This window comes from Aspergillus welwitschiae (genome assembly GCF_003344945.1).
Source record: "Aspergillus welwitschiae strain CBS 139.54b unplaced genomic scaffold BDQ94scaffold_8, whole genome shotgun sequence".
NCBI classification, from domain to species: domain Eukaryota; kingdom Fungi; phylum Ascomycota; class Eurotiomycetes; order Eurotiales; family Aspergillaceae; genus Aspergillus; species Aspergillus welwitschiae.
This window is the reverse complement of record NW_020798702.1, coordinates 1063424-1082994: the sequence shown is the minus strand read 5'-3', so window position 1 is coordinate 1082994 and position 19571 is coordinate 1063424. Positions and strand designations below refer to the sequence as shown.

The following is a 19571-nucleotide window of genomic DNA, read 5'->3' as shown; positions in this document are numbered from 1 at the left end:
AATAATATTTTTTAAAGGATGCCCTTTTCCAGATACCATACCACGCCTTGTCGGCAAGGATGTTTGACCCTTTCGATTTCCATGAAGAGCGGGTAATACACCCACCTATTATTGCTTTACACCTTAGAGATTATATCTCATTACCCGACCATCCAAATCTGCTGATCAGCGACAGGATTGAGAGGTGTATTCCTCCGTACGGAATAAATCCGAATGTTATTAACAATTCCTTGAAGGGTAGATCGTTACTCCGTGTATCTTGGTGTGTTGCACAGAATCTTTACTAATCAACATTCTTGTAGGGACCCGTTGACCGAAAGTAGTATCTCTACTGACCAAACAACAATATATCTTGCCTCTTACCCCCTTTTCCATTCAAGTCACCCTTATCCATCCCCCTTCATAACCCCCTTATCCCCCTCCGTCCAAATAAGTTTTATCACCCAGTTCCTAAGCTTCCATAATCCATCACCAGCCACATCTCTCTCAACGTCACAGTAATAGAAGGCCCCACCCAATAATCTCGACGTATCATCCACGTTTCCTTCTCCAGGGCGATAATGCTGCGCGAGCGTCGACGCCGTAACCTTGGCTTTGTTCGGGTCCCCCTCGACCATACTAACTCGGATGTTGCTGAGGAAGTGCGTGGTATCCAACTTTGAAATTTTATCGAAACACTCTGTGTGGATAGCGGGGAGGCCCTTCATGACGTTGCCAAAAAGGTCGAATGTTGAGTCGGGGAACAAGGCAGAGTCGAACAGCCTGGTGTCGGTTGTATCGAAGCCGAGGACGGCGCGATAGAGGGCATCGATGATGTCGTCACGAGTTTGGAGGTCAGGAGGGTGGTTGAGGGAAATGGGTATGGGTGTAGAAGTGGACATCTTGCTTGTTGGATTTTGTTTCTGAATATCATGATAACGATAGCAATTCTAGAGACAGTTGTAGATTGAGACGGTAGGGCTGGTATTAACATGAAGGAGCCGTGTGCTTAAGGGTCCTTATGTTCGACTACAAACTATACGACCAGATAATGATGGCATGACTTCTCGTAGTTAATCGGAGACCGAGAGAAGCAACGTTTATTCAGGCGATAAGGATGAGATCATCGAGTATCGGTTAACTCCGTGTCATATCCGGGGCTCTATGCAACCTAACCAATCCAAGCGACGTTCGCATGCTGATGAACTATGACATTATGGATTGTTAAGCAGTCACCTTGCTATATGACAGCCGACTCCCTGAAGGTTCTGACAACGTTGACTGGTTATTGACGGGCTGCGTGCAATGGAGCGAAGAATTAGTGCTCACCAGTCAGACAGCTTTGCCTAGCATAGCCGCCTGCCTAGCTGATGGAATTCGTATCTATTATGCGCACATTAGTAAGCCCATATTTATCGCACTAGTCCAGCACATATTATGGTTTCAAAGAAGAGCTGGTTCAAAAATAGCCATCTTTGCTGCAGTTGATGTGGTGCTTATCAGCCGCCAGATTGACGGAAGGGTGCCGCGCGGGGCCGTAAAGAGCCTCGGAGGTGATCCGCTCTCCATAATGAGGGGTAAGAGTCAATGCAAGACTCGCCGAATTCTGTCAATATCATCATGCAATTTGAGATAGAAACAGCTATATTCCAGTCTCTATTATTATTTTCGTCTTCTATTTTCCCACTACAATTATCGTATTACCAAAATGCTACGTCTTGACGGCAAAGTCGCCCTTATCACCGGCCTCGGCCAGACCACCGACGAAGGCTGGGGTATCGGTGCCGCCATCGCCATGAAACTCTCCCAGCAAGGCGCAATTATTTTCGGAGGCAATCGCACATTATCCAGTGCCGAAAGAACAAAAGCCCGAATTGAAAAGGAGGGCGGAACATGCGAAGTCCAAGAAACAAACGTCACAGATTCCACATCGGTTAAAGCCCTCGTGGATAGCTGCATGCAACGCCACGGGCGCATCGACATCCTGATCAACAACGTGGGAAAATCCGAGCCAGGTGGCCCTGCCGAGCTAAGCGAGGAAACGTGGGACCAACAAGTTGATCTGAACCTGAAAAGCGTCTATCTGACGAGTCATTTTGTGCTTCCTATTATGGAGAAGCAGGAGACGGGCGGCACGGTGATAAATGTGTCGAGCATTGCAGGGCTGCGGTATATCGGGAAGCCGCAGGTTGCATATTCGGCTACGAAAGCGGCCATTATGCAGTTCACGAAGGCCACGGCGGTGATATATGCGGGGAAGGGAGTGAGGTTGAATACTGTTGTTCCTGGGCTGATTTATACGCCGTACACTCGTGACCTTGCGAAGCGGTATGCTCCTGGGGGTGATGAAGAGGCGTACATGAAGAAGCGCGATGAACAGGTGCCAATGGGACGCATGGGAGATGCTTGGGATGTGGCTAATGCCACGGTGTTCCTCGCTTCGGATGAGGCACGGTATATCACGGGACAGGAGCTGGTGGTGGATGGAGGAATTACTTCTTCTACAGGGAGGGTATAATAAAATATCATACTACGAATTACTCCACGTGTTTGATGTGGCAGGCTACTATGGTTTAACTGCACGTTGCATCTACACGGGCTATGTTCTGAGGATACATTTAACATTCTGTATAATATCCTAGCTACCCATAGATGATATCTAGCTGTCATAGCTCCCCATGAACTTCCATATTAGCCTCTGTTGTACGCTCTAGTCAATATTATGTTGAGCGGCATGTCCCCGAACGCTACGGAAGCCATCCGTTGATTAGCCGCGGTCAGCTCTATCCATTCAGAATAAACTCTCCACGTTTGTTAGCTGAATAACTTGATTCACTTTCTTTATAGCATCATCTACTCTTGCAACAAATATATTTCTGTCTGTTGTTCTGACAATCCCAGTCTCTACCATAAACTTCTTCAAAAATGACTCTCGTCCACATTGGTTAGTCTCCTCATAACCTCAACAGACACTATGACATCCATCTAACCTACCCCCAACCAGTCCTCTTCAAATTCCGCCCCGAAGTAACTGATGAGCATAAACGACGCTTCGTGACAGAACTTAAGAAGCTCAAGAACCTACCCTGTGTGAAATCTGGACGCCTGCTTGTGGGCGGTCCCAGTGTGACCGACCCCATAGACCGCAGCAAGGGATTCCAAATCGCTCTAGTAAGCTATCATGAAAATCTGGCTGCACTGGCAGAATACCAGGCAAGTAAGGAGCATCATGAGTAAGTGATTGGATATTATGTCCGCTGGTCGAAATTGCGGGTGCTAACCTCGGTTATGGCAGTGTGACATCGACATACATGTTTCCATACAAGGAGGACCTGGTGAGATTTGATTTCGAGGTTGAGGAGGAGGATGAGTATATGTGTGAATTTCCGGTGTTGGGTTCATAAAAGAGCTGCCACTGTTTCTTAATCCACAAGTTGTGCGTTCTCAGTTATATATTTCCAGTGTTGGGGATCGTGCAAATAATCTACAATATAGAGCAAATCAGTGAGTGCGGACTACTTAGGTGACGCTTAATGATATGATACTATTATATAGGCTGAAGATTATTAAGAATTATACTTTACAAGTACATATAGAAGTCTACAAATAAATCAGCGAGATTGAATCAGACAGATTTACCGCCTGATATATAAGGCACCAGGGATTTAGTCACCTGACATCTGGGACGGAGGGCCTCCGTTTGGCGAACGGGGGATCCCGCACCACCATTTTGCCGTCTCCCGGTAGCGTCGAGAAAGCAGAAGATGGAGCAATCTTCTCACTCATCAGCTCGCATCGACTCACCAATCAGTGTAATTGAGATTTAGTGTTTATATATCAGCCATTGCACTAGTAGTTGTACCCCGGATGATACAGATCGTTCAGAGAAGGTCACGTGGGAAAGACTGGAAGACGCGGCAACAACAGTCCAGTCCAGTCCAGTCATCCACTGATCGCGCATCTTGTTATCTCAGGTCAGTCCTTTTTGCCCCCACTTCGGATATCTATATGTCAACATGGAATCACCGCGTCGGAATCGGAATAGAGCGGCGTGTAGGCGATGTCAACGAAGAAAGATTCGTGTAAGTCACTAGATCACCCCCTTTCCAATTCAAGCTCACGATATTTCCGCTTTGTAGTGCGATGGAAACGAACCATCATGCAGTTCCTGCTTGAAAGCAGGGGTGTCGTGTGTGAATGATGGAAAACAGGAGGTCACGCGGAGATACATTTCGAACATGGAAAACCGGATCCGATGGTTGGAATCCATTGTCAAGGAAAACTGCGCCAATGTGGATCTTGGCCTTGAACATCGCATGATAGCTGCAGAGAACGCAGTAGACCATGATAGCACGATTCTTTCTGCCGAAATACCGCATGAAGATGATCCGACCACTAGTTCGCAACGCATTCCCCCAAGGGAGTTGAGAAGAGAGGCCCGAGGAGCTTCACGCAATGAAGGAAACGGCTCGAATTCGTTGCCGGACCAGCATCCGCCGCACCATATGACGGGGAGTAATGCTGAGCACCAACCGGCTCACGAGATTGGTCTGGTGTCCCTGTCCTCTGGAGAAGGCCCTCGATACATTGGGCCGTCCAGCGGGTACTTCTTCGCGAATCGTATATTCTCCAGCGCTGGACGGCGATGCAAATCCAGGGGTGTTAGAAAAGCTACGGCAGAGTCAACTATCCTCTCAACAGAGCTGCTAAGCAGCCTTACTCTGCTGCCCACGCGAAAAGAAAGCGCCGTGGAACTCTCTAAGAAGTACTTCCGAACAGTACATCTTATCTACCCGTTCTTGCATGAGCCGACTCACATGTCAGTGATTGACCGGGTATATACTTCCCAGAACGAGAACCCTCTGGACTTGTTCCAGGTGTACATGGTTCTATCCATTTCAGCTTTGAATCTGTCTCGCGAATGCAAGGTACATCTTCCCGTGGAGGGTTACTATGCGTCTGCTATGAAGTATGTTGAGCAGGTCTGTTCATATGGCTCGATTACTGCTCTGCAATGCATGCTACTTCTTATGGTTTATGCGCTACATAACCCCTCCTCTAATGTCAACATTTGGAACCTGAACTATCAGTGCCTCGCAAGTGTGATAGATCTAGGGCTGCAGCGCGATGTTCGGGTATCCCCTTCCCTCGGAATATCGCTGCTGGATCAGGAAATGAGAACCCGTATCTTTTGGGTTGTATATACTCTTGATAGAGCGATTTGTACCATGATGGGGCGTCCAATAGGTATCAGAGATGAGGCCTGTGAAATGAGGGTAAGATCAAATCTGTAGCGTATGAGAAGATACTGATCAGGTTACAGTTCCCGCTGGACATGACAGACACAGACCTTCTCAATCCTGACTCCAACCACAATGGAGAACAAGAGCCACCGTCACACATGTCACACTCGATCCATCTTTTTAAATTAGCCAAGATGAACTCAGAAATAAAATATGTCATGCACAGCATTCAACGTGACGTACCGAGCTATGCTTATCCCCCGGTTCGGGATATCTTCGCATGGCAGCGCGATATGATATCAACCCTTAAGAACTGGCAATCGACAATTCCACAAGACACAGCTAGTGAAGATACGATGTCCAAGCTATGTACGGCCAGATATCACGAAACAATGGTATTACTATTGCGACCAAGCCCAGCAATCCCAGACCCATCGGAGGAGATGCTTGATCTGTGTTTTCATCAGGCGGTAGATCTCCTGAAAATCTTTGGCGATATCTACAGGGCAGGAAGTCTACTCTACAGCCGACTTCTTGTCCACTCGGTATTCCTTGGAGCTCTTGTACTACTCTACTGTATCTGGAAACTACCGAGAACTACCGCCAAGGTGCGTGTCGATGAGCTCATGTCGAGCCTCACTATGGCGCAGAACATACTTAGTAGTATTGGTGAACACTGGAGCGAGGCTACTCGGGCACGGGATTGCATTGACGAATTGTCCCGTGTGACAATCGAACGGCTCTTGAGAAACCGATCGGCCATCGAATCACACACAGAAGCCGACAGAACGCAGTCGCGAGCTGGAGGTATGCAGAGCTCATTATCTACGCAGCATCATCAACCGCCAGGATATAATGGCATTCCCGAGGGGTACGGCAACTCTGAGCAAAACCCTGGATTATTAGCCCTTCCTCAAGAATATCGAGCAGAAGAAACTTCTTATCACTTCAACTTGTTTGATGATCTTCTGCAGGGCGACTATCAAGGCTGGAGTGGAATGCCTGATATTGATGGGCTGATGTGGGAGGTTTTCAACAGCTCGCCACAGTAATGAACATTGGATAGGCCGAACAAACCTCTTTAGGCGTGCTTCGACAAGTCGCTCGTCAGAGCTTCGCACTCGTCCAGGAGATAGATCTCACTTAGAATATTTCCAGTGACTGAAGCCCAAAGATACCAGGCGTATCGCTATGGAGTGCATTTCATACTCCCTACTGAGTCGTCCGCCTGTCGGAGCCCATCCGTCGTTCATCGGATGTGCCCCGTGTGGGGCGACGGCCATCCCCGATAGTCTCCGAAGCATCTCCCCTCATAAAAACATCTCATCCTCATCCTCAACATCAGCCCCACACCCGACAACAACAACAGGAACATCCGTACTTACGTTCAATTACCTATCATTCAACTCCAAAATGTCCGACCCCCAACACCAAATTCGCCACATCAACCCCAATCACCTGGACACATTCGTCCAGTCCATCCTCATCAAAAACGGCGTTTCCACCGACCACGCCAAGATCATATCATCATGCCTCGTGCAAGCCGACCTGCGCGGCGTAGACACGCACGGCTCCAACCGCATCCCCTCATACATGCAACGTATCCGGCAAAAAGTCCTCTCACCCAGTGCCACCCCCACCTTGACTGAGAAAACCCCCGTCGTTGCACAAGTAGACGGCCACAATGCCTTCGGCTTTGTCTCTGCACACATGGGCATGCAACGCGCCATTGAAATGGCCAAGGTATACGGCATTGGTCTCGTTTCCATCAAGCACTCGAACCACTTCGGCATGTCCGCATGGCTAGTCCAACAGGCCCTGGACGCAGGGATGATGTCCCTCGTATTCACGAATTCCTCGCCCGCCCTACCCGTCTGGGGCGGTAAATCTAAGCTCATGGGCGTGTCTCCGATCGCGTGCGGTGCTCCGGCTGGATCGGCTCCGCCGTTTATTCTGGATATGGCGCCGTCCATCGCCGCCCGGGGAAAGATCTATAAGGCGCTTCGCCGCGGAGAGAAAATCCCGACTGATTGGGCGCTTGATGGGGAGGGGAATATCACGGATGATCCTGCTAAGGCGCTTCAGGGTGTGATGCTCCCCATGGGCGGGCCGAAGGGGTCTGCGCTGGCGATTATGATGGATGTGTTTTCCGGGGTGTTGTCCGGGTCTGCGTTTGCTGGGGGAGTGACGGGTCCGTATGATCCGTCTAAGCCGGCGGATGTGGGTCATTTCTTGGTGGCGATTAAGCCGGATTTGTTCATGGGGCTGGAGGAGTTTAAGGAGAGGATGGATTATTTGTATCAGAAGGTCGTGGGGAGTGACAAGATGGCGGGTGTGGAGAGGATTTATTATCCTGGGGAGATTGAGCAGATCACGAGGGAGACGAGATTGAAGGAGGGCATTCCGTTTACGGAAGCAGAGATTGAGGCGTTGAATAAAGAGGCGGAAATGGTCGGAGCGGAGAAGCTGAGGGTTGATTAGAATCATTGGTGATGTATTGGGAATTGATGGCCAGATGAGTACAGGTCAGGTGGAGGTTTGAAGAGTACATATTTTCACGATATCATTGTACAATGGAATCCTACTATATGAAGTATAGTCACACCTCGAGACTATGAGGCCCATACGGCTCGAACTGACAAAGTCAGGGAACCATGCTAATAACACCAGCATCAGAATGCTAATTTTGAAAGAGCGTTCCTCGTGAGGATTTGATACTATCCTGCTCACGACGGCACTGCGTATCTTCCAATAGAGAGCGTGAGCGAAACCTGATCGGCTTGGGTGGCGGTAACGGCTTCGTAGATTTGATCGAACACTTGAATTTGACTCCGTGCAAGTCCGAAGCTGCTAGTTGTGCTTTGAAGAAGGTGTCGCTGCTTCCTATTTCTCTTGTGGGTCCCTCTGAAATCTTTTCAGAAATGGCTATTACTGTTCCCTGGAGACCTTTAGTGCGACCAGAAGATAGGTCATCGCTATCATAATTGATTCCATTCGCCTGTCCCAAAATGCCTTCAGCTAGGCCTTGACTCTTCTCTATACTTTGCAGTCTCTCCACAACCTGATCTATTTTCTTCTCGAGGGCCTTGGCCGATCGCTGCTGAGTATCTAGCAAAGCGAGGCGTTGCTCTATTGCTGCTAGCCTCTCATTCACAGCCATCATAGTTGACAGATAATATTCGGAACCAGGGAAACTATCCAAGACGGACTTCATCTCCTCTATCGAAGCTGTCATAACTCTGCTGACTTCATCTACCACTCTAGATTGGCCCTGGGGAACATCGCTGACCGGGACCATCTTAAGAAACTCTGCCGCACAAACAGCAGCCACCATAGCAGCATAGCCATGCCAGCTGTCGTTCTTATGTGAGTCGGCGTAATTGTCAATGCCACGGATCGTGATCGATCCTCTACTCAACCCCGCAGACTCCATGTCGAAACACAGTGTATTGAACGTATTCCCCCAGTCATCGCGCGTTTGAGCATTTTTGATAAGTTTGTCCCCTGACGCAATGGTCCCCGAGTGAACCCTGACCTCACCATCTCCCGGCCGAGGCTCTCGAGCAACAAGGAGGGAAGAGTCATGAACCATTGTTTCCTCACAGTCGCAATGTTCACCATGAACATAGTCCGAATTATACAAACGATCCTCCAACTCCGGACGCCGAAACAGATGCTGTAGCGGAATAGGCAGCATTTGCGCCTTATCCTCAACTACACTTCCAATGTCCAACTCCAAAAGAGAATTATACTTAAGATGATTCACCCTATTGTGAAGAATAGCCGGCGGCCGGGGACAATGTCCTGTATATTGGAACCCATGGTGGGTCACTTTGCCGAATTCGTACGGGACAATTTTCGTCCCTATGACCACGTCGCCCAGTCGCACATCATCCTTTGACCCAGGTGCAGCTCCAGCGATTCCAACCATGAGTGAATATTGGACCAAGGGGAAGGTAAGTCGCAAGGCTGTTTCGACGGCGGATGCAGACACCACGCCGGGGGATTCCGCGGGTAAGCAGACTATCACGACATTGTGGTTTCCGATCCGGCCCAGGGTATAAGCACGGCAGTCTCTCTGCCCTAGAAAGACATGTGTGGTGTCTGGGTAGATCTCGTCTAAGACGTGCCGGGCGGCGATGTACTCGATTAAGAGGCTGCAGATCCAGCCAACCGTGAAATTCTTGGCGTCCAGGGATGATGAGCGGGTCATTGCAGTGGCTTGACGGGGAAAAAGAATAGATTGATTAAAGTGAACTGAAACAGTATTTATAGAAGGTTCGATAATTGCATTGCTGGGTGTAATGAGCGGGCTTTAAGCACGCCGGCCTGCATGCTTAGCCTTGTGTATTCGGCTGTCGTTGGAGGAAGCGCCGTGCCACATTACAAAGCGATACGCCCGTGTAGCCGCTAATGCAGAATGAGCAGATGTTGATAGGTGGAACTAACCCCGCTGGAAGGTAGCTGCACTGGCTATTGCACATTGAAAGTGACCAACAGATCGGAGGTAGCGGAATGCGCGCGAGTGGTTCTGCGATGCGATCAATAAAGACTTAGAAATTGCCATAGGGCAAATAATGAAGTATATTAACCTACAACTGGGCTCCACAATTCAGTTAAAATGTAAGAATAACGTTCCATATCAGAAGTTTGCCACACATTACAGCAATAAAAAAGAAAAAAACAAACATATAATTACATCTAACATCACAATATGTGCAATCTATAAGCCGGGAATCTTTCCCTTCCTCCCGAGCCGGAAACACCACCCTCTGGCTCATCCTTTCTTATCCCATCTCCTCAAATGTTTACAAGCCAGACGGGAAAATGATCGATGGATCATAAACCGACGGAGTACTGGTATCAAGCGTTCCATTCCAGCAATAGCGCTGAAAGCACCGGTCGCAAGCAGCAGGCACAGGTGTATTGGTCCTGTCAAACGAACGACTAAGGACAGCGCATCCCACACAAGTAGTCCACTCATTATCTAGCGTGCCATTCGCTTGGGTCGCAACATTATAACCATTGGTTATCATAGCGTCACGGGCTGTGGTATTGAAAGTGGTATCTGTAGTTGTTGTGTTGGACATGTAGGTGACGGGGTGGTTAGGCAAGTAGACAATCAACGGAGCAGGTGTAGTCATGTTCGAGCTATTGCAACCGAAGAACGTAGGGTGGCTGATAAGACCCAAGTTGACGAAGGTATTTCCATCGGGAATGGAAGGGAAAGAAGTATCGTTGGCGTAACCAGCAAGAGTTCGCTCATAAGTGGCGATAAGCGACTCCCCAGTGGGCCATTTGTAGCCGGCGTTATTGTTGTTGGAATCGATGGCGAAGATAACATCCACGTCACGCTTTCTCTGGATCAGTGGGTTGAGGGGAATGTTCTCTTCGTCTTCACCACCATCGACCACCGTCAACCTTGTGGTCTCTGCAAATGGTGAGGTGTTCGCGTTGTATTTGTAAAATGGGTTTGGTTCATAGGCTGCGGGGCCACTGATGGCGGTGTTGTTGGAGCTGAGGGCGCTGACAACTTCTTCGAGCATGTACGACAGCAGCTCCACTTCCAGAGTACCCTCAGTGGTATTTGTTGAAACCTCTGCAATCGCATCACGTAGGGTAGCAGCAATACCTGTGCCGTTTTCGTTCCAAATGTCGCTGGACGTTCCGGTGATAAACCCAGCGCTGTCGAAGCCGCGCACGCAGGTCTCATTTTCGGGCACCTGGCCGTTCACGAATCGGGTGCCCAAGTACTCAAGTGGTGCGAAGCCATACATATTGTCGTCGTAAGTTCCGAATTCCCAGGGTGAGACTTCGTAGATGGGTTTATCTTGACCGGGTTCGTCGTTGGCGTCCGCGAAGGACTGGCCGTCGACAACCACCAGTGGCAGTGGCATGTCTCCGTGTTGGAAGGCCGGTGTCTTCGCAATCGAGGACCAGTGGATGTCAACGCCGCCATGGCTAGCGTTGAGGAAGTAGTAGCCTTCAGCCCGACCCCTGCATTAGTTAGCATCTGCCTGTGCTGTTCATGTCGTGTTGACTATTATGTGAGTAAGTGGCTTACCAAACATCCGCGTCAGTAGTAGTAAAACCAGCAGCCCTCTTGGCCTTCACTTGAGCTGTAACATTACCCCAAAAGTCGGTAGGCTCCATGGTTGCAGGTCCTTCAAGAATAGATGCTGAACTAAAGTCCCAGAAGCTCTCCTGAAGGGCAGAAATGGTTGTAAAGTTGTTCATGAATACCGAGGAAAGCAACCAGGAGCCTCCACTCAGAGCAGCAACATAAGTGGAAGATTGAAGTAGACCGCCCAGCTGGCCCTCGGCCGCTGTACCTTCAGTCCGACTGTCGAACGCTTTGAGGGCACCGGCACCATTCAACATTGCGCGCATACCACCACCGGATATAGCAATTGCAACATTGGGTAAGCTGGAAGAGTCCCTTGTGTCGAGGTAATCCAAGACGTCGAAACAATCAATCTCAACATGACCGAAAAATTCCTTCAGCCCCGATAGAGACTGTTCACGTCGGGTCTTCAGCCAGGAAACTTCCTCCGGAGAGAGTGTTGCAGCGCCACGAATGCTAGGCCGGTTGGGCGGACAGGAAACGTGAACCGGAGCATAAGGGTTTGTGGCAGTTGACAAGGCACGGCGCTCAATGCTGACGTCCGTTCGAGCTCGGCGATTATTTATTTGGGATGGAGCAGCAGTTGTGGCTAAATGGGACGCAATACCAGTTAGTCACTTGAATCGAGTAGCACCGTGATGTTGAAAAATTGTAAGAAATGTGCAAGGGACTTACAGGGCAAAAATGCCAAGGCAACTGAGCCAAGTAATGCAGACGTCTTCATAATCAATATTAAAAGCGAGAATATCACGTTGATTGATGAATTGATGGTGTTAATTGAAGATGGAGAACAGCTCTGATTGTCCTTGGGAATGATCGATATTTAAGCTTCCCAGGTTCCCCAAAAACCACAGCTACCCAAGGCTGAACTGACGATAAAGCTGAGCCCCATCCCACCGATCTGGTACACTCTTTTAGGAATGGCAACATACACCACATGGTGGGGATCCTAATAACCCCAGGCCTAAAAAGCTGAGACTTAAAGTGGACTTTGGGGGCGGAGTGTCCACACCAGCCGAGCTTCCACGCTTAGAGGGCGAGAGCTGAGCACTTAGGAGTCTTGACTCATGAACGCTAACCCTAGTGAGTAACAAGATCGGCAAAGAAGAGCTTGATTGAATGGAGTATCCAATGCTAGATTCTGACAGATCCATTTATCGACATGCCGAAGGGGCCAAATTGTCGCTTATGCCCACTAAACCTAATCAGGCAACCAGCTCGGAGGCTGAGCGGTGGGCAGCGATCGGCGCGGGCCACGTTTACTCCATTTCCCATCGTTTAACACTCCCAGTAAGCGCAGCCACCACTTGCAGAGATGCTGGTGCCCACGAGGGTAGTGATACGTTTTCTCGTCTCTGATCAGTGTGTCGCGCAATCTGTTACCGCACCAATCATAAAGCCAAGCTCTAACCAACACTGGACGATTCCGTACAGCACAGCAAACGAGGTGCCTCAACTCCGCTCTGAAGTGGGCCATAGCCTACAGCGGACTGTATTTGGTCAAAGTTTATCAACTATCGACCATTCAAACCCGGATACCGCTACGCCGCAGCGTCAGAGGCTCTGACAGAGCTGCCCAAACCGGCTGATGAATGATTACTTTTATGAATATTGACATGGTTGGTTTGGAGAAGAGTAGGAGCTGCAAAATTGGTATCTAAATTCCAAATACTGACATGGTCTATTGAAAGGGAGAAGAAGAGAGAGCGGCAAAGAAATAGAGAAGACACCGTACAAAGAGAAACCAGGATCTATTGACATAAGTAACCGGTGAAAGGCACCCGCTGCTAAGCCGCAATGCCAACCGAAGTGGGCTGGACCACATCAAGCTTTCCATAGTCCGTTTCGTCTTCCAGTTCTCGGAGATGTCTGGTGCGGACACCCACGACGATCATGGTGATGGTCGCAAACAACTCCGGCAGGAACATAAGAACAACGCGGACGGACATTAGTCCATACACTGGACTAAGATCTTTACTCTCGGTGCAAACAGCAACAAGTGCGTAGATGACACGGACACCAATGAATGCTAGTGCAACTAGCGCACCCTGAAGGAGCTGTAAACACACGTTAGCCAAGTTATGGTAAGTATCCAGATAACAGGTACGCAATACTCACCACAGTGCCGCCTTGATATCCCGGACCTTGAATTTCTTTATCGTGGAATTGTAAGGAGTAAACCGACCACCCAATTTGGAAGAGCCAGACCACAACGGTCAGGGATGATCCAGCCTTCCATAATGAGTAATCGTCGGACTGTGCTTTGTTCTCGAAAATATCCAGGCATGCCTTGATAGAAAGACTTATAGCTACCACCATGGTAACTGATGTTCCAATCACGACGGACCAATTGAGGCGACGGCTGGCATATGGAAAACGATACGTTCGGCTGTTGCTAATTTAGTACCAGATCTAGCATATCTTGAGGCGTGAACGTACGCTTCATGGACCAATCCGTCAACGCATAGAATTAAAGGCGTGATTCCCACGCTCTGGATGATATTCGCTGCCATGCTGCTGCTGTCGCGAACTCCTAGAGCACCTCCAATAACTCGAGCGGAGCAGAACATTATTAGGGAGTACCAGGCCAGAAACCCGGTCCATCGGTGAGTTATGAATATATAGACGACAATCGGCGAGAGGATCAGATAAGCCGCAAGATCAGCCGCAAATATTCCGTTCATTTTGTGATGGATGAAGGTTAAGTAGAAGGTATATCCAGAAGAAATTAAAAGACGTGTTGGTTAATATATGCTTCAGTTGTTTTAATCAAAGAACAGCATCTTGTTGTAGAACGCGGGAAGTTATATATCCTTCCGGACTGAGGCTATACAAACCATCGACTTAACCAATAACGGCATATCGATCGGGATGATGCAGTATTCAGCCTTGCGATGGTTTACGACTTCAGGTACCAACGCCAGGTATATTCTATATTCTGCAATCCGTGGCTGGGTTTCAGGCTGAGCAAACGGGAAGATATAGAGTTTCGGAAACTCGACCCAATGGCATCCAAGCCCCCCACATCCACGGCTACTAGTGCTCACTTCAAGCGTTATGCCCGACTTGCTCGGTCGGACTTAAAGGCAGCCAAGTCCCACTTGCTGGGAGCCAAGCGTCTTCAAACTCTGGCATCCGAACTGGTTACCCTTCTGGGAACTGATTATCCACACATATCCCTGTTGCCATGGTCTACAGAGGGAAGCCGGGTCTGGGGTGTGCTTTATGCAGGACACGACGGCTAATCGTACGTGGTGCGCCTCCAGGGTCTTTATGATCATGGCGTACTGACTTTACAGTGCGATCGACGTCGCCCGTCGTGTACACAATGCCTGAGGATCAACCAGGAATGCTCAGGGTATCGCGACCCGAACGTCCTGAGAATCTGCGACCAGACCGATGAAATAACCGTGAAAGTCGAAGGTCGAGGGACGATCGCTCGAAAACATCGCAAGTCGCCTTCTACGGGAAAACCCCCCTCATCCGCCTCTATAACCCCCCCGCCTACCACAATTGATGATCAGGTCATGTCGCATATCTTCACTTATTACGTCGGTACCACACGAGTCCAGGGTCTCCTCTCCTATCTTCCCCACCTGCTGAGCACGAACCCCTCTCCTGCACTCCAGGCCACGATTAAAGCTGCAGGGCTGGAGAGCATGGCGAGAATCAACCGGCGTCCTGAACTAAAGCGTGCGGCAGGGGAAGAGTACGGCAGGGCCCTGGTTGCCACTAATAACGCACTACGAGACCCAGTATCGGCGAAGTCTGACTCCACTCTTGGGGCTGTTATCTTGCTTGGCATGTACAAGGTAAGATTAGCTCCTTCGATTGCAGGCTCGGCTTTCTAATTGAGGGGTTAGTGGAACGCGTGCTCGGGTCTAATGCAGGGCTGGTCGCAGCACGTCCGAGGAGCGACAAAGCTTGTTGAACTACGCGGCATGGAGCAATTGAACTCGGAGACTGGCCTCGAGTTGTTTACACTAGTCCGTTTGCAGAATGTAAGTATTGCTCCACTCAAGGATTGGCTCTCATTCTCATCTATATTTATCAGGCAATTAGTGGCGTCTTTAGAAGATCTCGGAGGTACAAATCACCCAAGATAACGGCCCTTACGAAGCTGGCACAAGCCTGGCACAAGCAAAGAAGGACAAGGATTCCCAACCAATTGAGGTATTCTATGATATACTGATGGAACTACATGATCTCGCCGTCGAGGTGGACGACGCAGCCATGGTCGATGATTCAATTGGCACTCTGAGCATACTTATCAGCAAGGCCCTTCATCTTGACACGGATCTGCGGGCCTGGGCCATGTCACTCGGTCCGCATTGGCAATACTCCGTGGTTGACACACACAGTAATCCCAAATCTCGTCCCCACATCCCGCTTCACAGCGACACCTACCATATGTACAAAGCCGTCGGGGTAGTTTCAATGTGGAATCATTATCGCCAAACGCGAATTATATTACAAGAGATGATCAGATCAATGGGTCTACGTCTCTGGGGCCTACAGGGGACATCTCAATGCCAACAAATCGTGTTTGACTCGATAGATACTATCAAGCAGATGACAGACGACCTCTGCGCTAGCGTTCCATATCACTTTGTATCTGGAGAGGTGACATTCCCGGCCGTGATTCGCCTGCTGTGGCCTTTGTTCGTCGCAGGCGACTGTGCGGGTGCGGAACCTGCCACGAAGGAATGGATCATCCAGACTTTGGAGTTAATTGGGAACACGACGGGTATTCAACAGGGGATTGGCTTAGCTCACATGCTTAGGAATGGACATACAAGGAATTATATACCCGGAACGTGAGGACGGGGTGTACTTTGTGATATATTTTTCTCGTGTTTGTGGTCGATACTATTTCTCAGCGATGCGTTGCTTAGCGGCGGTTGGCGTAATGTACAACCTACCTATCCCCTCTATTATGATCTACACATCTTCGATTTGCAAGAATAAATGCAAAAAGAAAAACATACAACAGAAGGGATTCGCTGGTGGTCACCCACCCAACTACTAACCTCCCGGCGTGTGGCTTAAGTACGGCTGAGCGGACGGGAAGCCCTGTTTTCCACACCCTGTGGTCGTATGTGCTTGAAATAACTAGTCTTTCACTTAAGTAGAAAGGATATTTAGCTTATGACGTTGGAATATGGATTTCTGTCGAGAATAGATTTGTGAAGAAGTCGATGTTCATCCTGAGTGTTTCCTTCCTTCCTATGTGTCCCATATCGCCCGAACCCCCCTTAAGAATAAACAGACCACAACAACTCATATGTACATTCAAAGTATAGTTGGTTCTACGAAGGGAGGCAGGCAGGGTGGATACTCATGAGATAAGGGCATAGCTTTGAAATAGAACTCAGTTTCGATAAGTGATAGATAAGTGACATAGTAGACAACAACGAGAGAACAGATAAATATAGACACAAGGAAAAGTGGTACAGTAGTCAGTCTGTCAGTTATTGCTCATCAAGGATCAACCTTGTGCAACATCCAGATTTCTTCACACAAAAGGAAAAAACAGGTCCCGCCTGTTAACGTCAACGAGCCAACACTTTGGTAGTGTGTTTCGGTATGATCATTTTTTCGCGCTCTTTATTCTTGAATTTCTTCAGCAATGCCTTTCTTACCGACCATTTGTGCGGCCTCTACCCTACATCCTCGATTGTTATATAATCTACTCATCTTTGAAGCTATAAAAATAAGTGAAAAAAAAAAAAAAAAAAAAAAAAAAAAAAAAAAATAAAATGAAAGTAAGACTTAAGCTGACTGACTGACCTTGGCCTCTTCAGGGGAATTGGTATGTGGCCGTTCTGCATGCGAGTCTGCTTACCTTAGTCCGATCTGCTCCAAAAGCCATACTTTCTTAGAAAAAAAAAAAAAAAAATAAAAAAAAAAAAAGAAAAAAGGGAAAAAAAAAAAAAAAAAAAAAAAAAAAAAAAAAAAAAAAAAAAAAAAAAAAAAAACGAAGAGAAACATACAAAGGGATTCACTGTTTGCTACCCACTAAATTTCTAAGTAATCTCTTAGCGTGTGGCTTAATTGCAGCCAATATCCTAGTAGGTGCCACCTACGCAAGTTAGAGGATGAGGCCGCATTTAGTCGCACGATCCAGGCCGACTTTGAATTAAGTATGCAATAAATGGAGTGAGAAACTACCAGCATTGCGCGAGCTCACCCATTGAAATCATGATCGGCCTATATTCCGCAGGTAGTACATCTCTTATTCACAGCATCCGTACTTTGCTTGGATGATACAAAATGTTCGATTTTGAAATTTTATAAAACCTCATCCCTCTCAGCGGTGCGGCTGGAATCTAGTAGATTTGAAGGTAGTATCGCTCCTGTCTTGAAACCCTAATGTAGAGCAGGAATGTAGTCGCTGAAAAAGCTTCCATCATCACCGTATCCATGGATCGCGAAATGTAACGAGCGATTAACCAAGAGGAATGCATTAGAATCGACTGGATCCTCGTGCACAACATGTACTGCGAAGACTTTACGACCTCGCGCATTCTGGGAACATAGCATTTCTATGATCACCTCAAAGAGCAGCAAAGCCCCAGCAGTATCTTCTACTGCGGGAGTGGTTGATTTCAGATGTGGTAGGACGGTATGAGCGAGGTAGGTTAAAATATCAGGGTTGGGCCAGCGCAGGCACAATAGCCCAAGAATCCAGCACATGTTCATATTATACATTTCCTCGTATAGGTACCGCGGTGGATCGTATCCCTTTGCAATCCCCAGAATGATCTTAGCCCATCCATTTAACACTGAATTGACTGGTCCGGTTGATCCGTCGAGTAAGGATTGAAGCAGCTGTATGTCACAGTAGATCTGAACTAGCGCGTACATTGCGCAGGCCATTGCCTCCTCATGACTTGCGAAAGTAATCGGCGGGATGTTGTCATGTGTAAAACTAAACTCCATCTCATGAAAAGCTGGGTGACTTGTGCACTGAGAGAAAGCGCTGTAGAGAGGAGCTGATTGAGCGAAAAGAATGTCGATACGTCTCCGCAGACTTGTGAGCTTCTCACAAGCCTCCAACGCCGAGCTTACCAAGAGATTAGGGTTGCCGTATCCACACATCTTTTGTAACACCCGCTGTAGGTTATCCGAGGGACACCGTATGAACTCCCCAAGGAGCAAACTGGACGAAATGCGGACCACGTCCACCACCATGAAGAATAAAATTTCTTGGCGTGAACAAAGCCGCTCTGCCAGAGTGTCAAGCTCGCGGTGAACAACATCTCCCCTGCGTAGAGAATGTAATGGGCCGAGAAAAAGAGCGCCTTTTGCAAGGGTGAAAAAGCTCGCTCGCAGCAGCAGTTGGCCATTAGGCGTTGCCGATAAAGTGTGATGGTAGCAAAGTGTAAGAGTTTCAAGTCCCTGCAGGTGACAGTAGTAACTGCTGACGGTCCCAACCACATTTTCAAAAAGGATGAAGAAGATGATGGTAGCAAAGACGTCCTCTAATTGGCTGGAATTCCGCTGTATCAGTCTGATAGCCCGACTAAAGTAATTTAGTGACTGGATGAAGAAATGTCGATTTGGCCGGATGAGTGTCTTCGATTGTGTATGGTACGGAGTACCCAAAGAATAAGCAAAGCGAGCAGCAGAGAATGCCACAGTAGCATTACATAGGGCCGGCAGATTTGACAATCTGCAAACGACAGGACGTACGCTGACCGGCAGTAAGTCGACGACATGTGCCAAGTACTGATTAGAGAAAATCTGTTCTGACCCACTTATGTGATATTCAGGCTGCATGCCTCTATTGCTGGGCGCTTGGTCCTTGAGTGCACGCAGAGGATTTCCCATCCGGGTGAGACTCGTCACGAGCTCACCATTGCCATGGGCCTTTCTTGTTCGTTCCGGCTTATTTCGTGTGTCTTGGAATCGAACCAAAAATCTTTGGTATGAACAAGTAATTCTCAGCCGTGAACAAAGCCCGCAACTTGGGCTGCCCTCGTCACACTGCATGGAATTTGAGAAAAGTCAATGAAAATCCAAACTACAGGCACGTGAGGTTCACCTTTCGCTTTTTACTCCTGCAAGGAATGCAACCATTCCGGCTTCTGGTGATGTTGGTTTTCTTAGGTCGAGGCGGAGTAGGGCCGTACATGACTCATGATAAACCAGGAAGGCGGTCCATTCCGCTAGTAGCTACGAATTGGTATCGGAGATCTAGCAGGCCGGCATCAGAATTAATG

The 19571-nt window shown here is 48.5% G+C and overlaps 9 protein-coding genes across 9 annotated transcripts; 4 read left to right on the top strand and 5 right to left on the bottom strand.

Annotated features, from left to right (window-relative positions):
* Window positions 1–386: 386 nt before the first annotated feature.
* On the bottom strand, window positions 387–881 carry BDQ94DRAFT_168353 (nuclear transport factor 2 family protein; the record flags this gene model as incomplete). Its single annotated transcript, XM_026771030.1, has 1 exon — window positions 387–881. The coding sequence occupies one exon, from the start codon at window positions 879–881 to the stop codon at window positions 387–389; it is 495 nt and encodes a 164-aa protein (XP_026629065.1).
* A 737-nt stretch (window positions 882–1618) lies between these two features.
* BDQ94DRAFT_186057 (SDR family NAD(P)-dependent oxidoreductase) lies at window positions 1619–2497 on the top strand (the record flags this gene model as incomplete). The annotated part of the gene is made up of 1 exon (XM_026775045.1): window positions 1619–2497. The coding sequence occupies exon 1, from the start codon at window positions 1688–1690 to the stop codon at window positions 2495–2497; it is 810 nt and encodes a 269-aa protein (XP_026629064.1). The 5' UTR covers window positions 1619–1687.
* A 407-nt stretch (window positions 2498–2904) lies between these two features.
* BDQ94DRAFT_186055 (transcription factor domain-containing protein) lies at window positions 2905–6274 on the top strand (the record flags this gene model as incomplete). Its single annotated transcript, XM_026775044.1, has 7 exons — window positions 2905–2923; window positions 2984–3212; window positions 3275–3368; window positions 3865–4008; window positions 4119–5255; window positions 5303–6029; window positions 6129–6274. 7 exons carry the CDS (start codon window positions 2905–2907, stop codon window positions 6272–6274), a joined length of 2496 nt encoding a protein of 831 aa, XP_026629063.1.
* Window positions 6275–6635: 361 nt separating this feature from the next.
* On the top strand, window positions 6636–7703 carry BDQ94DRAFT_158196 (Ldh family oxidoreductase; the record flags this gene model as incomplete). Its single annotated transcript, XM_026768905.1, has 1 exon — window positions 6636–7703. The coding sequence occupies one exon, from the start codon at window positions 6636–6638 to the stop codon at window positions 7701–7703; it is 1068 nt and encodes a 355-aa protein (XP_026629062.1).
* A 199-nt stretch (window positions 7704–7902) lies between these two features.
* Window positions 7903–9435, bottom strand: BDQ94DRAFT_158195 (nucleoside phosphorylase domain-containing protein; the record flags this gene model as incomplete). The annotated part of the gene is made up of 1 exon (XM_026768904.1): window positions 7903–9435. The coding sequence occupies one exon, from the start codon at window positions 9433–9435 to the stop codon at window positions 7903–7905; it is 1533 nt and encodes a 510-aa protein (XP_026629061.1).
* A 488-nt stretch (window positions 9436–9923) lies between these two features.
* BDQ94DRAFT_186053 (lysophospholipase catalytic domain-containing protein) lies at window positions 9924–12070 on the bottom strand (the record flags this gene model as incomplete). The annotated part of the gene is made up of 3 exons (XM_026775043.1): window positions 9924–11219; window positions 11287–11935; window positions 12022–12070. 3 exons carry the CDS (start codon window positions 12068–12070, stop codon window positions 10031–10033), a joined length of 1887 nt encoding a protein of 628 aa, XP_026629060.1. The 3' UTR covers window positions 9924–10030.
* A 1063-nt stretch (window positions 12071–13133) lies between these two features.
* On the bottom strand, window positions 13134–14030 carry BDQ94DRAFT_168346 (uncharacterized protein; the record flags this gene model as incomplete). The annotated part of the gene is made up of 3 exons (XM_026771029.1): window positions 13134–13403; window positions 13465–13735; window positions 13786–14030. 3 exons carry the CDS (start codon window positions 14028–14030, stop codon window positions 13134–13136), a joined length of 786 nt encoding a protein of 261 aa, XP_026629059.1.
* A 450-nt stretch (window positions 14031–14480) lies between these two features.
* Window positions 14481–16167, top strand: BDQ94DRAFT_186050 (Zn(II)2Cys6 transcription factor; the record flags this gene model as incomplete). Its single annotated transcript, XM_026775042.1, has 5 exons — window positions 14481–14593; window positions 14646–15158; window positions 15210–15347; window positions 15401–15432; window positions 15477–16167. The coding sequence occupies exons 1-5, from the start codon at window positions 14534–14536 to the stop codon at window positions 16165–16167; spliced, it is 1434 nt and encodes a 477-aa protein (XP_026629058.1). The 5' UTR covers window positions 14481–14533.
* Window positions 16168–17473: 1306 nt separating this feature from the next.
* On the bottom strand, window positions 17474–19571 carry BDQ94DRAFT_186047 (Zn(II)2Cys6 transcription factor). The gene is made up of 2 exons (XM_026775041.1): window positions 19394–19571; window positions 17474–19335 (listed from the first exon to the last, which is right to left on the bottom strand). The coding sequence occupies exons 1-2, from the start codon at window positions 19481–19483 to the stop codon at window positions 17716–17718; spliced, it is 1710 nt and encodes a 569-aa protein (XP_026629057.1). The 5' UTR covers window positions 19484–19571; the 3' UTR covers window positions 17474–17715.

What these genes read in the sequence shown, in the direction of transcription:
- BDQ94DRAFT_186047 (XM_026775041.1), bottom strand. Translation starts at nt 19,483, where the DNA reads ATGTACGGCCCTACTCCGCCTCGACCTAAGAAAACCAACATCACCAGA. An exon ending in GCAGGAGTAAAAAGCGAAAG is followed by an intron (nt 19,336 to 19,393) that starts GTGAACCTCACG and finishes AATTCCATGCAG; the next exon opens with TGTGACGAGGGCAGCCCAAG.